Here is a 16,640-nt window from a genome sequence, read left to right on the forward strand (position 1 = left end):
ACAGCAATCATAAAAATAACCTTTAGTTGCAGCCCAAGACTGCAGTTCTGCACTTTCGCATATTGAACATATACTAAACAAAGACACACACACAGCAGTTATTTTTCTGCTGCCTTCATGCAGTAGAGCTTCAGACATCCATCATCCCTTCTAGCAGTGCAGACAAAGGAGTGACAGTCAGTGGAGACTCCTGACAGGCAGGCAAAGATATTGTCTATATCTCCCATCTATCACAGCAGCCTGCAGCCTGCAGGAGGGTGGAGTTTATATTCTTTAACAGGCCTTATCAAGTAGCTCCTCTGTGTTCAGGGTTTGATATTTACATTGCATGGGGGCCTGGACCCAAATGGCACCACAGTGCTGTAAAACACATCCTCCTCTTGTTTGTCCTTGATCAGAATGAACCACAGTGGAGTGAAGCCTGCATCTATTTAGCCAACAGCTGACAGAGAGAGGAGAGACAGGGAAACAGTAAGTCTGTAGGGACGGTGCCAGTCTTCCAGTCTGTCATGCTTCATGCCAGCCTCCCGCCCACAGTCTAGTCTGCAGAGCCAACCCTGTTAGCTGCGACAGCTGTTATCACAATAACTGAGATAAATCGATAACACAACAACACACACAGGCTTAAACAGATGGACTCACACTCACCAATATGACACTCTGGCACAGCAAAGTACACACATGGAAGTGTGCGCACATTCACTTCACTGATAAATACACACACCTCTGCTCCTGCAAGCAGCCACAGGGCTCAAATGATATGTACTACAGGATCTAATTTCAGTGTCAAAAAGATTAACTTAAAATGATATGCTTATTGGTAAAATGTTGCGAGTACAGTGCAGCACAAACAGAGTATACATAAATAATTCATAGATTCATATAGATTCTCATTAGTCTACCTGAAGCTGGTTTGTATTGATAGATACAAACACAAAAGACTCCAACTTCACTTTGATCCTGGCAGTGGTTGGGATAACTTTTCCAATTCTTTGCATAAGTAGAAGTAATAGTAGCAGTAACAGTGTAATGGTACTAAAAGTTAGAGCCCGCTTTTAGCTAAAGATATATCATATTGGCGTATATGTCAGTTGACAACTAATAAGAAATGACAGTGAAGAGATACCATATTATATTATATATTATATATATTATATATTTTAGGTAAAGTAGTTTTTTTGGTGAAATGGTAAATTGACTGTACTTATATAGCTCCTTTCTAGTCTTCTGATTCACACAATGATGGCACAGCATCAGAAACAATTTGGGGTAAGATGGTGATAGCACCACAATTTAATTATATATCACTGATGCTGCCAGTAATTATTCCTAGTGGCATATACAAACAATAATCAAATGGTTAAAGATTATTTGTGGAATGGAAAAAAGCCAAGGATTAATATTAAAAAACTATGTACTACTAGGGAAAATGGGGGCTTGGGCCTTCCAAATGTAGATTGTAAATTAATGTAATATATAATTTAGCTTTCGAATTGGCTAAGCTGGGGAGGCATTGGGCTAACTATGGTTCTCAACCGGATTGGATAAAGATAGAAATGGCCATGGTGGCTCCCTCCAGACCCATACAGGCGCTTTCTCAGATTAAGGTGGTAGAGGGGGAAAAAAATCCCATTCTGAAGCACTCTCAATGGGTGTGGTCTGAGGTGCATAGGTTGATGGGGAAATCACAATACAAGCAGGGGTATTCTTCCATATGGGATAACCCACATATCGTGATAGGTAAACACTCATTTTGTTGGGTTCCTTGGTAGAGGAACGGTATATGTGTGATTGATGATCTATATAAGGATGCAGTTTTTAAGTCATATCAGGAGCTAGTGGATCAATTTCTTTTGGAGGGAAGGGGTGAATTTTGGACATATCAACAACTAAGGAGCAGTGTGCGAAGTGTGTTCCCACTTAACAGAAGTATAGAGGAATCTAATATGTTGCAAAACCATTTTGATTTGCCAAGTACAATGCATAGTGCTTCAATAGTTTACAAAAATGTAATGGAATTACAAAGTGTGAATACTGAGAATCTTAGATTAATATGGCAAAGAGATTTAGAATGTGAAATAGGTAAGGAGAAATGGCATAATATAGTTTCCAAGGTTGGCTGGGCCACTAGGGATATTAGAAGCAAATTTACCCATTACAAAATCATACATAGATACTACTATACTCCTTTGAAGCTTTTTAGAATGGGCTTAGTAGAAGACAAAAGGTGTTGGAAGTGTAAGTACGCCGGGGCTCGCAGATTGGACTCAACTGATGACGCAGACTGCATCTTACAAATATTTGATTGCCAGAAAGAACAATGTTAAAGGGAACTAGTAACATTTAGTATGGGACTATTTCTTTTTATATATTAAGGGCTTGTTACATTAAGCATATGTTGAAACACATCGCTGTTGATATAATCACAAACAGTACAGTGGTACAGAGGGGTGTAGAGGGTTGTTGTCCTTTAAGTTTAGTTTTGACTGCCTTTTTGTGTTTTGTTTTTTGTTTTTGTTGTCTTTTGTAAGTTGTTTGTATTATTTGATGAAAAAAAAATACTTTAACGACAAAAAAAACAAAAAAAAACCAGTTTTTACAATTCAAACACAATTAAAAGAAAATCCATGAACTGCAGGATTGTGCTATAAATCAAACTTCACGTCCCCAACCCAATCCAACACCACGTTTTAGTGTTTGTCATGTAAAAAACAAACTAAAGCCATTTATTTACCACAGTAACAGTTAGCACGAGCTGCCAATTATGCCATACAGGATCGGCATCATTGATGCATTTACATGTAAGCATAAACATTTTAATCTAGCTGGTGAAGGTATAGCGACTCTGTATATACAGTTGGATGGTTTAAGTTGCAAAATGCATTGTATTTTACATGCTTGTGTGTAAAATCCCAATTTTATGTATTAAATGTAAAATTAGTGTAAAATGAGTATAAAGAGCACATGCAGTAATGGAAAAATACATCATAATAATGAAAAAATTGTACTGAAGTACAGAGCTGAGCAACACCCACACACATCTTGATGTGTGCGTGCGTGAAAACCATGATCATGATCAGAGCTGTTTTCAAGTCTTTTGGATCAAGTCCAAGTCAAGTCTCAAATGAATGGCAAAATGATCCTCACTAGAGCTGCTTTCACAATAAGCGACACTCAAGCTAAGGGACTGAAATTACACCTCCACTTGTATCTTGGCAAGATTGAACAATAAACACACACTAATCAATGGCGAAAAGTTCCTAAATACATATCTAAGTACATTTTTAGGTAAATAACATATTCTTTTACTTTTCATACTCGAGTAAAAGTACATGATCAGCAAAATGTTTAAATGCAGACTTTTACAAGTGATGAAGTATTTTCATTGTGGTATTTTTGTTTTACTTGAATAAAGGATCTGAATACTTCTGACAGTAATTAACCCATTCACCCCCCTCCTCCTTTTCCTGCCCCCCTCCCAGACTTACCTCTTCTTGATGAGGTCCAGTGCAGATCCAATGAGGCCATCTTTCATCTTATAGATCTTGGCTCCGTAGCTGGACAGGTCCGTCCCCTCCAGAAGGAGAGCTGGGCAGCAGCTGGAGGGCCGATCCCAGTTCTCCCTGCTGGGCGGGAAGGGAACCGACCCAGCTGGTTCCAAACTGCTCCTCCTACGCCTGCTGTTCCCATCATCTCCCCATGTGGCAGAGGCTTTCTCCGGGGCTGAGCTGGCCAGGGGCTGCAGAGGTGTACGTGGAGACGGGCCTGTGCGTATAGGAGAGTATGTGCTGGAAATGGGGGTGGGAACTGCAGTGCTGTTACTGCTCACAGTGCTACATGGAGATCTCTCTGAGGAAGTGACAGTCTGCAGGGATTCACCACTGTTGCCTGTCCTTTCACCTGTGCTCATTTCTCCTTCCACCTTTTTTTGCTGTTTACTGTTTCCTCCACTAGAGTCGGACTGAGGAACAGTCCCATCAGAAGGTGTCTTACTGTCTGATGTTTCTGCTTCCTGTGGCAAGTCATTCTCAGGTTTTGCAGATACCACAGAACCAGCTGTGGACTCTTTGCTCTGTTCTCCCTCCTTCTGCCTCATCCTCTTAAACTCCTCAAACGTAGGGATATGTAGGCGTCCCACAGGAGGTCTGCAGTGCTCAGATGCAGAGTCTGATCCACTCCTGTTACCTGCAATGTTGTCTGTTGTGTAGGATGTCTTAACCACTCTCGGACTGGATGGGGAGCTGAGGAGGGCCAGGTTGGGGCTGCTGTTCTGCCGTCGGAGTTGCAAGCGCCTCAGGACCTCCTTGCTTGATCTCCTCGGGGCTGGTGATGCGCATTGCGCACAGTGGCTTGGGACCAGCACCTACTGAATTCATGTGATGATGCACACCCTCCCGTTCGATGGGTGCAGCACCTGGGGTCACCTGAGGCCGCAATGGAAGGGGTTTTAGAGGCTCAGCTGATGACCGTGCACTCTGGAGGCGGAGTTTCTCTCTCAGGCCTTTTCTTGCATCCCATTCATCGACACCACCTGGAAATAGCAACTGAGGGAAGAGCGGTAGGTCCTTTCTGGGCAGCCCATGTCGGGGGTAAAACGCCAGGCTATCTGGGTTGGGTACAAGTCCATGGGCCCCCACTACAGATCCATCTGGATGACTGCCACACCAGTGGCTACTGGAGGTGTAGCGTAAAATAAACTCACTGTCCACACTCCTGTAGGGGGCAGCACTGAATGCGCACAGGCCAGGATCTGCCACAGTGTTCCAGTTCAGGTTCTCCATACTCCGGTAAGGCCTGCTTCCATTGCTTCCTGTGTGGATGCAGGATCCCGGGGCCAGACCCTCATCCGGCCCTACCCCAAGAATGTCCTGCCTGTTGGAGCAGTACCTCAGCCCCAGGTTAGTGAGCAGGGTGCTGCTGTTACACCTGGCCATGAGTGGGAAGGGAGGCCCCTGGTGGCCCGGGTAGTGAGGGACACTGGGTCTGTGTCTGTGGGGGTAGGAGGCTAAGGGGTCCGGGGACAGGGGGAGGTTGGCGATGCAGGGCTCCATGTCTATGACGAGGTCAAGGGGAGAGGCACAGCCAGCAGGAGAGCCGCCAGAGGCTGCGATGGAGGTGGTGGAGGGGTAATCACATGGCGGTGGAGGCTTTACGTCTGGCATGGCTGTGGGCTGAGCGAGCGGCCCTCAGACACATAGTGAGCAGGTACGAAGATCTGCAGCCTGCAGGGGCGAAGACAGAAAGGAGGACGATAAGATCAGAGATATAAAGACGACACAGACATTCATACAGACAACAACAGAGCTTGCCTTGCATCCTTTCAAACTGTGCAAGCTACTGTATCTGCACCTATATCGCTATGAAAAATTTACTATGTTTTAGCCAATTTACTACTTACTTTACATAACATGTTTATGTATTTTCTAAAATGTCCAGGCAGACAATATTTTACATAAATGTCTGTTTATTATGAAAATCAATAGCAGGCTGTTGCAAGGGTTGAGCTGTGAAATTTGTCACCAGTGAACGTGACGTCTGCATTAATTGTAGTCAATATTATATTACTGTGGCATGTTGACACAGTTTAAGTGTAAAAATGACTGATGACTTGAAACACTTAATTTAAGCTCCTAAGATGCCAGGTTTGAATGGCTGAATCATTAGATCAGATTTGTTTTATGTACAATATGCAGATAAAGATTCAGATATGTATGTTTGGTATCTTTGGAAATGTTCAGATCCCTGTTCTCTAATTCCCTATCTAGAACCAGTTTTTGGTTTGTCTGTGACAAACATGGCAGACTCCACAAAATGCAACCCGACCCTCTGGAGATATAAATGGCTCATTCTCAGGTTATAAAAACATAACGATTCTCATTTCCATGTGAATATACACTGATGAAATTATAGATTGTTTTAAATGTTACACACTGGGCCTTTAAACATAAATTTGATTATTTTATATTTAATTTTGTGTACATTACCATACTCTGACATAGATAAAGATTGGAAAAAACAATATTCTTGGTAATATTGTGATATTAATTTCAACAATGTGGTATTGTTGCCCTTCTGTTATCAGACTAGACTCTTTAATGATCTTAGCCTGATAATACGGCACAGATCTACTACTATCAATGTATCCACAGTTCAGACTTTATACAGGCTCTGCCCATGAAACAGATTTGTTTGAGGTCTTCAGCCACGGGGACAATCACACAATATATTAGAATATTGGATAACCGCAACTCTGGACACGGAGACACTGTCTCTGAAGCGTGGTTCCTTCACCAGAATAATCACATTAATTTTATATAAATGGTTCTCTGTCTACCCCCTCCGGCTTTTTCTTTTTTCTTTCTCTGCAGCAAGAATAATAATAGAGGGATTATTGCCCTGCATGCTTGTCAGGCTATTAAAACATGAGATTGAGAGACAGATACAGAGAGACAGACAGTGCAGGAGGAAGAAAAATGAGACAGCTCTGGTAAAAGAGGCAAAGATGAGATGAAGGATGAGAGGAAATGAGTATGACGCTAAGAGAAAGCTGGAAGCTGAGGGGACAGTAATGAAGATAACTGCTCGGCTGTCCGCTGGCGGCCGGCTCTACTCTTTCCTTCTGACTAATCAGACAGCAGTTGTAGATTAGCCAGAAGCGGAGAGAGCTGGCAAGACGGTACTGGGTGTACTGCAGCTCTTTCTCTCTCTCTGTAATGAGTACAAACTGCATGTCGACCGCCCAACCCAAACAGCCATCATCCGTATCTCATATTCTGTCTACACCACAGTCAGCAGCGCAGGGTTAGGGATGTGATTATGACTACGATTATGAAACAGGGACTCAGAGGGCTCATCTCCGATGCATTAGGTGAATAATAAAACCCAAATCATCTTTAGACTCAAACGCTCCCTAATGCCAAAGCACGAACAGGCCGTCGCGCTTCTCTGCAGCTTTGCAGTAATAGATAAATCTCCATTCCTCACTTGCATTGAGGTAAGCAAGGCTGTGGTCAGAGTTAATCAGCAACCTCAAACATAGCAAGCACAAGCGCTTTCTCTCAAATCTTATTTGTTGGCTGTTCATTAAACGATGCTCTGAAACAAAAACCAAAGGCATTAATCTGTGGATCTTGAGTGAATCCTTTCAACACTGACGGCTGGAGCTCAGTGACGTCAATGGAAATTCATTCATAGAAACACAGTTTCTCTCATTTTATTAACAACTTTCTTCAAGGACAAGGTTGGAGATATTTTATATTTCTCTCACTGTCAAAAAAGTGCATGAAAAGACCAAAACCAACAATGAATTCATCCTACAAACAAGTATTACTCACAAGTGCCATAGAGCTCCATTGTTCAATGAGCCACACTGTTACACTGGGTTACGTGTTCCTTCATTACCATGAACACACTCACTGTAGTTTATTTTGACTCAATCCCCCATACACCATCTTGACAGACTGATGCTTTGCTGGTTTTGGTCTTTTAATTAGACCTATTGATTGGTTTGCATTATACTACATAATAAGATTTGTATGGCTATTATTTTGTGATCGTCATTATATTAATTTTCTTTATAGGTTCTGCTCCATTTAGTGTAGCAGAGCCTTTCCAGTGAGCCAACATGCACAATAGCAGCACCCTGACTCAGTTTGACCTGAATGGAACAGAACCTTAGTTAGTATCATTGTATCATGCCTGTGTTTACCCTACTATTTCCTGTCAAAATGGCTGCTGTGAAAAAGGTCTATAGTTGTTGAGACATTTTAATAAAAACCACAAATGTCAACCTGCTGGTGGCGCTACATTGGAAAATCAGATGATCATCGAAGTCAGTAGGGTTCACCTTCTGGTGACCATGAAGGTTTGTACAAAATTGAATTGATCAAACCATTAAAAGAATGACAAACGTGGTACAAAAGGTGAGGAAAAAATATCTGATGGTGAACAAATTTTTATCGTCTCATGGAATATATCAACTTATCGCCCATCCATTGGGATCTGTGCTGCTGAAGACCCTGCGATGTCAAAAGCCATCAGTATATAACCACTATTATGCCACACTAAATAATGGATTTTAATATGAGTTTTCTCCTTGCTCTGCCTGACAGTGCCCGAAGAATGTTTTTTCTTTCTATCAGTTGTTTTTAGAAAAAACACCATTATGTTCCCTCGGTTGCATGTGAATCATACTGAGTACTTGGCCCTGGCATTCTTTTACATTGTTTCCTATTATCCTGTTTGGCAGACACAAATGTGTGTGTGTGTGTGTGTGTGTGTGTGTGTGTGTGTGTGTGTGTGTGTGTGTGTGTGTGTGAGAGAGAGAGAGAGTACACAGTTTTGATTGGAGAAAAAGTGCTGATATGTGGAATTTGGGTTTAATTAGCATGAGCGTGTGTGTCTCAATAGCAGGCAGCATGCTGCTCAGCATGCCTGTGCCTCTCTCTCTCTCTCTCTCTGCCTTTCTCTGGTTGAATTACTGCCAGAATAAAGGCTCTCTGGAGGTCCGCACTCTCTCTGCTCCCTCTGTCACTGGAGCTAACTGAGGAATAACTCATCCCTACCAGCAGGACAGTAAATCAGCCATCATGTCCCAGCATGCATAGGAGCTGGTTCCTCCAGATATGATGGCAGAGTGCACGAGGAGGACAGCATCAAAATGAGGATATAAATCATTTATGTGATCGGATTCACTGTCAGGGTGTCTGCATTATTAAATACACTTACAAACCTCCATCTTAACAAGTCAGTTTGTGTACTATTGACTCCTTAAATTTTAAATTATGTCGCCAAAAGTGTATTCTTGGTCTGGACTGTTTTTCATGGTTTCAGCTAGGCCCTTAAGTTCCAGTTAAGGTGAACCTTAATGCTACAGCATACAATGATATTCTAGATAATTTCTTCTTTGTGGTAACAGATTCTGTTTGTCCACTTCCTGTTTCAACATGACAATGCCCCCTGTGCTAAAAGCCAGTTCCACAAAGAAATGGGTTCCCCAGTCTGGTGTGGAAGAACTTGACTGGTCTGCACAGAGCTGACCTCAAGCCCATCCAGCACCTTTGGGATGCAGTGGAACACAAACTGTGAGCCAGATTTTCCCACTCAACATTATTATTGGACCCCACTAATGTTCTTAAGGCTAAATGTGAGCAAATCCCTGCAGCTAGGTTCAACATCTGGTGGAAAGCCTGAAACCAGAAGAGTGGAGGCTGCTATGGCAGCAGATGTTCATGGTTTTAGAAAGCAATGTTCATGGTTTATGTGTGTATGTGTGTCCACATACTTTTGGCTATGTATGAAATTATCACACATCCTCGTTGTACAAATCAATGTAAAGATATATTGGGAATCAAGTGTTTCAAGATAATGAGGCTCTTTTTTGTATTTTTCTTAAACAAACCTGAACTTGGAACAGCTGCAAATCTGTCAGAATAAAATATGTTTTGAATGCTGAATATAAGATTATGATACATCATTTTTTCACTGCATCGGATCTTTTAAGGCAAATCAAAGAATAAATAAAAATGTTGAAACGCACAGGATTGGCTGTTTTCCAGAGAAGCTTCCCCAGATTACAACCATTAAAGCGTCTCATTATGACAAGAAACAAATGTTTCTAGTTCTATAGATAGTTGCAGATCATTGTGCCTCAAGGCTCTACAGTTACTGTATAATTCTGTCTATGTGTACATCATCACTGTGTTATGTGTGAGTCAGAGTCTGTTTTGCTATCGGCACATCTCCCCTCCTCTGCCTGGGCAGAGGTTACACAACAGCGGGCATCATGTTGCAGAGATCAGGTTTGGAAACAAATCCTCCTGTTGCAGCCAGCAGTTCCTGCAGCTGCTGGCAGCGCACTGTCTGAGCTTCTAAACTTACCCCATTTTAATCAAGCTGCTGCACTCCCTCTCTCCTCCTACAGGTCATTGGCTCAGATCCCAAAGTGCCCGGCTTCCTCTTCACAGTCTCCACTCAGTACAGCAATCTGTCTGGAGTTTCCACAGAGCCAGACAGATGTGGCCTTGAGCTATAAGTAAAGAGAGAGAAAGAGGAAAAAAAAGCATATCAATCAATGAGCTGCTTTTTCTGAACATAACAACAGACTACCATGGTGGAGATGCTCGCTCTGTCAGACGAGACACACACAGAGCAACAGAGACTTGAGGCTTGAATAGCAGATGTATCCTGATACTGTAAAACAAACCGTGTCCTCCTTTCGCAGATTGAATTAGATGTTGAGTCAATTACATAATTAGTGTTTCTCTGTCAGGAGAGAGTCGCAGATTACACGCATCACGCCAAGAGCTTGTATACAGTGTGTGAATATGTGTGTGTGTGTGTGTGTGTGTGTTGAACAGCCTGCGGATAATTATTCAATGTCATATTTTCAAGCAATAACGCACATTTCCTCTATATTAAATATAATTGTTATGGGTAAGAAAGGAAACAAATACTGGTGGTGCCCGCCTGGGGACCACAGAGGTAAATTAGTTTTAAGATATATCTACTGCAATTGCACCTTTTGAATAAACAATAAAGAAAGCTGAAAATAAATTACACTAGACATATATCCTTGTCATATAAATAATTAGATAACATAAATTAAAAGAAATCTGATGCAATATGTGCTTTGTCCCTGTAAAATAAATTAAATGAAAAATAAGAAATGTAATTAACATTAAATAATAATAATAAAATTGCTTTCTCTGCCATTATTAAATAATAAAAATGAATAAATATCGTGCAAATATGAGTTAATGTGTTGAATTGAATTGTCCTTTTAAAATAAGTAATAAAAAACACCTCAAATGTACCGATAAAGAAATAAATAGCGGTTTCCAAAAAGAACTGTACATAAGAAAAATTGATGCATTGACATCAACACATTAAAGCTCAAACTACTAAACTAAAGTTGCAGTTCAAAATCTAGACATAAAAAATGTAATTTTACACAACAAAGAAAAGAATAAAAGCAGTGAGATAAACGACACAAATTCCAAACATAACTGCACAGCAGACATGAATGCAATGTAGGCCAGCAGCCCTAAAATAAAACAAAAGAGACTGAACTGTGCATTAAAACAGCTCAGATCCAAGACACAACTCAGACTGGGAAACGCCGCTCTGCAGGATCCATGAATACTCAGTTCACGAAAAAACAAAGGAAAAGAGAGATCCCCACCTTGTCTTTGGGTGCTCCACTAAACTCTGCATTCACCACTTCAACATCTACATCCACGCGATGGGAAATCGATGTTGTCATTCAAAGCTCGGGTCACATGTTTTCTGACGTTAACACCCCACCCACCAACACCTCCCCCTCCCCCTCCCCCACCCACCCCCCCGCGGGACGCTGGGACAGAGAGTGCTGTGGCTGCATGATCCTCAGCTTTGACAAGTGACTGTCACTTAGAAATGACCCCCCCCCCTCCATCCCAGGAGTGCTGGATGACTGGCAGGGCTTGATCCTCCCTTTTTTCCCATGTAGTCTCCCGCTCTTCCTCCTCCTCCTCCTGCAAAAATTATGCAGCTCACTTCATTCACATTTTGTTTGTCACCAGAGCTGTTGATTTAAAAAGTAAAGTACTCTGAATTCGCTCAGTTCTGTCTCCAGCTCCACTTTGCACACTGGGAAACCTCTCCTCTCTCAGCTGCTCACAGAATAACCTCGCTCTGACTATCCCACTGAAACTGATAGGCTTTTTCTGAGAGGGAATGAGAAACTGGTTATCGGCACTGACTGAAGTGACCCATTTATTTATTTTATTTTCTCTCTTTTTATCCGGAAAGCGTTTAAATCACTGAGCCAATTCCCCGCTGTTCCGGCCTGTTTCATTCATCCTTTCCTGATGGGAGCTTCAGAAGCTCCTAAACTATGCAGAAGTGTTTCTTAGCAGACTGTGTGTGTGTGTGTGTGTGTGTGTGTGTGTGTGTGTGTGTGTGTGTGTGTGTGTGTGTGTGTGTGTGTGTGTGTGTGTGTGTGTGTGCGTGCGTGTGTGTGTGTGTTCCAGACCGAATGTCTTTCAGATCCTATGTAGTGATAGAAGAGGTGATAATAATGTGCTCCATGGTTTTTGACACCTTCAGTCTTCCCTACAGATATGCAGACTCACACCTCCATATGTTTGGTGCAGGTGTGTGTGTGTGTGTGTGTGTGTGTGTGTGTGTGTGTGTGTGTGTGTTAGGAGAGCGAGAGAAAGAGAGACAGAGACAGAGACAGGGAGATAAAGACCGTTTAATGGCAATCTCAGCCACACATACCTCATATACTCAACCACTATACTCATATATCTTGAAAATGTCATCACTTCATCTTCATAAATGTGTTATTCTATATTGTGATTCCATATAAAAGATATATAGCAAAAGAAGTAAACATATTCTGTGACGAGAATCACTTCTGCATCTACAAACATCCTGATCCACAAGAATAAAAACAGAGAATCCAGCTGTGAAAAACAGTGAGCACAGTGAGAAGAATAAAGGTGTTACATTAACAGTGTTCCTATCGAATATATGGTGCAAATATACAACTTGCTTCTACCCCCCTGAAAAAGTGAAAAAATGTCTTCACTTTCAGAAGCATGAACTTTTTTTTGGAATGGTGCATTCATGTGCAGTCTTACAAATTGTAAAAAAGGACTTCCCTGATCCTTTGCTTGTGATGCCACATGTTTTGTACCAGATTTAAGAGCTTAAACCGCCACAAATCCACAATGACATGTACAGCAAACAACTTATAAATGAATAACATAAAAAAGTTCTGTTGAGCCACTGAAGGAATCAATGCATAACATTCATGAAAATATGCCAAAAATGACTAGACTTTAAACTGCACTATTACCAGTTTAGTAGGTGCACGTGCAATAAAATACAACAGTATAGCAATGAATCCGACCTTTATGAAGCAGCTTGTTGACGCTGTCAGAGAGGTTCTGACTCAACTCTTTGTTCACGTTTGAGGTTTAAGGTGCTTTCAAACAGCGAGCTGTAATGAAGCCAGAGTTGACTATTTATAATTCTAAAGGTTTAAGTGGCAGGTCAACAATGCATAATAAACACTGAACAATATATTGTCCAACATAACATTTGAAGTTATTGCAAGGCTGTTGTAGTGGACTGTGTTACTTAACCTTGTAACTCAGGGTAGGTATATGTGACCACAAACATATTTAATTCAGAAAATAAATATTTGAATGTACAACAAGAACTCAGTGTCTACAGTCTGTAAAAGGACTCTCAGGTAGCACGGTGGTTTGGGTTAACAATATTCAAACGCCCTTAAACCCAACATGGCATGAAGTTCACCTCCCACCGATGTGTGCTTTGGCTCAGCAGGTGTCTGGATGTGCAGTGCTCTGCTGTGTGTGAGCGAAAGGCAGGCTATCGTTGGCACAGCTGGAAGGCACAGCAGGAGTGTGACAGAAAGCTCACTGTGAGGCCAAGACTGGAGAGGACACACACTGAAGCCAAATACAATTAAATTTGCCTTTTTCCCTCCACAATGGCCAGTGGTACTCAAACGCAAAAATTGAGCCTTTTTGAAAAGGCTCTCCTTAGTGGCTAAATTAAAAAATGGCAGCCCGGGCAACTGTTGGAAAACAATGCCATGTGTCTGCTCAGTCATGGCTGGGCACTGTGTGGCAGCAAATTCAAAAAAACTTTTGAAGGCAATTTGAGCATTTCTTGTGCTGGTTTCTACACTTTATTTTACATCAGGTGTACCACTGAGTAAGACAGTCAGATAGATGGAGATGAGCAAGTTCTAAGAAAACATTTGGCCAAAAAGCAATATAAAACGCTGATTACTGTAGCTTTAAGTTTCTTTAAATGGACTGTAAGTAAATTCAAAAGAAAGCCTCCTGGTAGCACTGCAAATGTGTGGGTGTGCACGTGCTTGAGTGCACAGACACACTGTGCTTGCCGCTCAGCATGTGGCATAAAATGGCAGACTGCTGTCCACACACTGCGCGCTGGCAGGATGTCTGGACTCATATGTGGCCCTAACACCGCCAGCCGCTGTGATATTTCACTCTGCACAACAGCGAGCCTGAAGACGGCGGCCTCCAGCCGACTGCTTTCTCCTCTCTGAGCCCCTGAAGCCACAATAACAGCAGTGACTTACACTGTGACCCAGGGAGCAGAGAGTGTAAATGTAAAGCAGTCAGATGAAGTGAGGAAGCTCGGCAGGTGAAGAAGCGGCTCAGAAGACATGACGTCATAATCAGCATCAAATGCAAAATGTACACTATCGCTGCCTGTATTTAAATCTCACACCCTTCTATTTGCATTTAGCTAATACTGTGACATGTTCAAGCTCCATGAGCAGCATCTGTTTTTGGGTATCAAACATTTATCCCGTTAGCTGGAGAGTTGGTTGTAAAAAGTTTGTTTGCTCCTTCAGAAGCTGTCAGCTTAAACTCAGTTGGCATAAATGCAACATACAAACTTTGCCAACCATTTCTGCAGTAGTTTTGGCAAAATGTGGCTAAACACACTGATGTGTGACAACTACATTTCTAAAGCACTTTGCAAAACTGTAGTCATAAAGTGCTTTAGCAGAGGGAAGATAGAAGACAAGAAAAGGACACAAAGTATACAACCACAGAATATAAAGTAGGGGATTCTGGGCTGATACCAATATAGATGTTTAAAATAACAATTTGGCTGACAGCTGATGTCAATACCAATGATTTTTTTGTTGTTATTTATTTGCTTTTCGTGCCAGGAATCAAATAAATCTACAATGATAAGCATCTCTGCCATGTTGAAGCTATTTATTCTCATCCAAGATGTCAGATGCAGAGCCGCTCACAGTCAGCATATACGCAGGTATTTGCGTGCAGGTGATTCTCCAATATCAGAGTTGGACATATTCGACACAACATTTAACCAGAGCAAACGTGACGTGACGCAACAGATATACATCGACCACTGCAGTCGGTGAATGCCATCTCATTCGCAGATAGGCCAATGTCAACCAACAAGGCGAATATCGGCTGATACCGATGATCCGCCGGTGCATCCCGAATATAAAGTTATAGGATCGAAACCAAACCAAAGTAAATGAGGGAGTTTTTAGATGCTTTGTTAAAACATCTTCACCATTGCCATCTAAAATGTAGCTGACAATAATTCAAGCTGACCACAGCCATCAGTCTCCAAAACAAATGTAAACTACAAATGTTTCCCTTTCAAGCTTACTGGGGGTGAGTGTATCACTTTAATGGCCTCTTATATGTATCTTTTGTGACTCCAAACAAAGCTGGAATCTCTTTTAACTTCATACATGTCAGGTTTGGGCAAAAATATATTTAAATGCATTCAAATATTTTAGGGAGTGCACAGAAACATGCCACTGGCAACACTTACAATGCAGATTGAGATGAAACCAAACACACCTCATACATTTCTCAAACATATTTTGCATAAATAACCTGCCGGTCTGATGGCTTACCGGCTCCGATGCCTGTCAATGTGTAAGTCATCTGTTAATCCAGCAGTTTGCCTCTTTATCCCAGTGAAAGTCTATCCACATAAAGCTCCAATCCTGCCAACTCGATCTGGGCTCAGCGTTGGTCTATTGATTGAGATGCTTATCTGCAGTGTCTTACATAAGAATACCTGACCGCCATTATCATTATAGATCCCTGCATACAAGCAGGATTTGTGATGGGAGGGGATTTCTCCTTTGCAGCTGATATATTTCAGGCACAGATATGATCCAAAATACTGTATTTCAGGCTTGAACTTGCAGGATTCATAAATGGCATGAACACAAATAATGAATGTTGTTTTCAGCAAAAATTGTTGTAATTACTTAAGTCTTTTAGTATTTGCTTGTTTTTCTTAATTTTATAAAGCTGTAAATCAAATTCTTTGGGTTTGTTTCTTTATTATCCTGTTGGCCTGACAAAATAAGCAGTTTTAAGACAACACTTTAAGCTCTGGAAGCTTGAGAAGGTGGGAATTTGTGTAATTTGTTAACAATTACATGATGAATCAAAAATATTAAATAACAAAAATAATCAAATTCCAGCCTTATTTGTAATAAGGACAATGGCTCATCCAGTTTCCATCAGTCTACATCTGAGACTTGTGAGACTCCATTGTGTAGACAGACAGACACACACACACACACACACACACACACACACACACACAAACACACAGCCTTGCAAAGGGCCCGGCAGGTAATAAGAAACTATCCTAATGAAGTGAAGTGGCTCTCCATCCCGTCAGGAGGAGGACGGACGCAGGAGAGGGGAGAGGTTAGAGCTCGGGAGGATCAGTGGAGGCAGTACATTAACCGCTACTAGAAGGATTCGTTTACTAAATGGCACAGATAGGATGCAAATTAAGGCGGTGAGGAGTTATCAGGAAGAAATCAGAGAGATATGTGGGAGTGGTGGAGCACCTGGATGGAGCAGCGGGTCGATCTAAGGATGCACGTGAAGTTTTGCACATAATGCAGCCTTACAGAAGCTTTCCGCTGACAACATGCGTACTGGAGGAGTTCACCGGCATCATGAGTGCTCGCAGGGTTTTGTATATCAGGAGTTTCTCCATCAAGAGAAGCTAAGCTGAGCAATTGTGTCATCTCTGCTTGAGGCAAGAGTTGCATTGTGGGAGCCCGGTTC

At 41.8% G+C, this 16,640-nt stretch overlaps 1 protein-coding gene across 1 annotated transcript in view; it reads right to left on the reverse strand.

Moving 5' to 3' along the window:
• si:dkey-91i10.2 (uncharacterized protein LOC555224 homolog) overlaps positions 1–16,640 on the reverse strand; it is a 59,329-nt gene that overhangs the window by 13,554 nt on the left and 29,135 nt on the right. Inside the window, 3 exon segments of the mRNA XM_051404304.1 lie at positions 3,489–4,303; positions 4,305–5,222; positions 9,880–10,027. Of these exon segments, the coding sequence (XP_051260264.1) occupies positions 3,489–4,303; positions 4,305–5,162 (1,673 nt within the window). The 5' untranslated portion in view covers positions 5,163–5,222; positions 9,880–10,027.

This window comes from Dicentrarchus labrax, unplaced genomic scaffold, assembly GCF_905237075.1.
Source record: "Dicentrarchus labrax unplaced genomic scaffold, dlabrax2021, whole genome shotgun sequence".
NCBI classification, from domain to species: Eukaryota; Metazoa; Chordata; class Actinopteri; family Moronidae; genus Dicentrarchus; species Dicentrarchus labrax.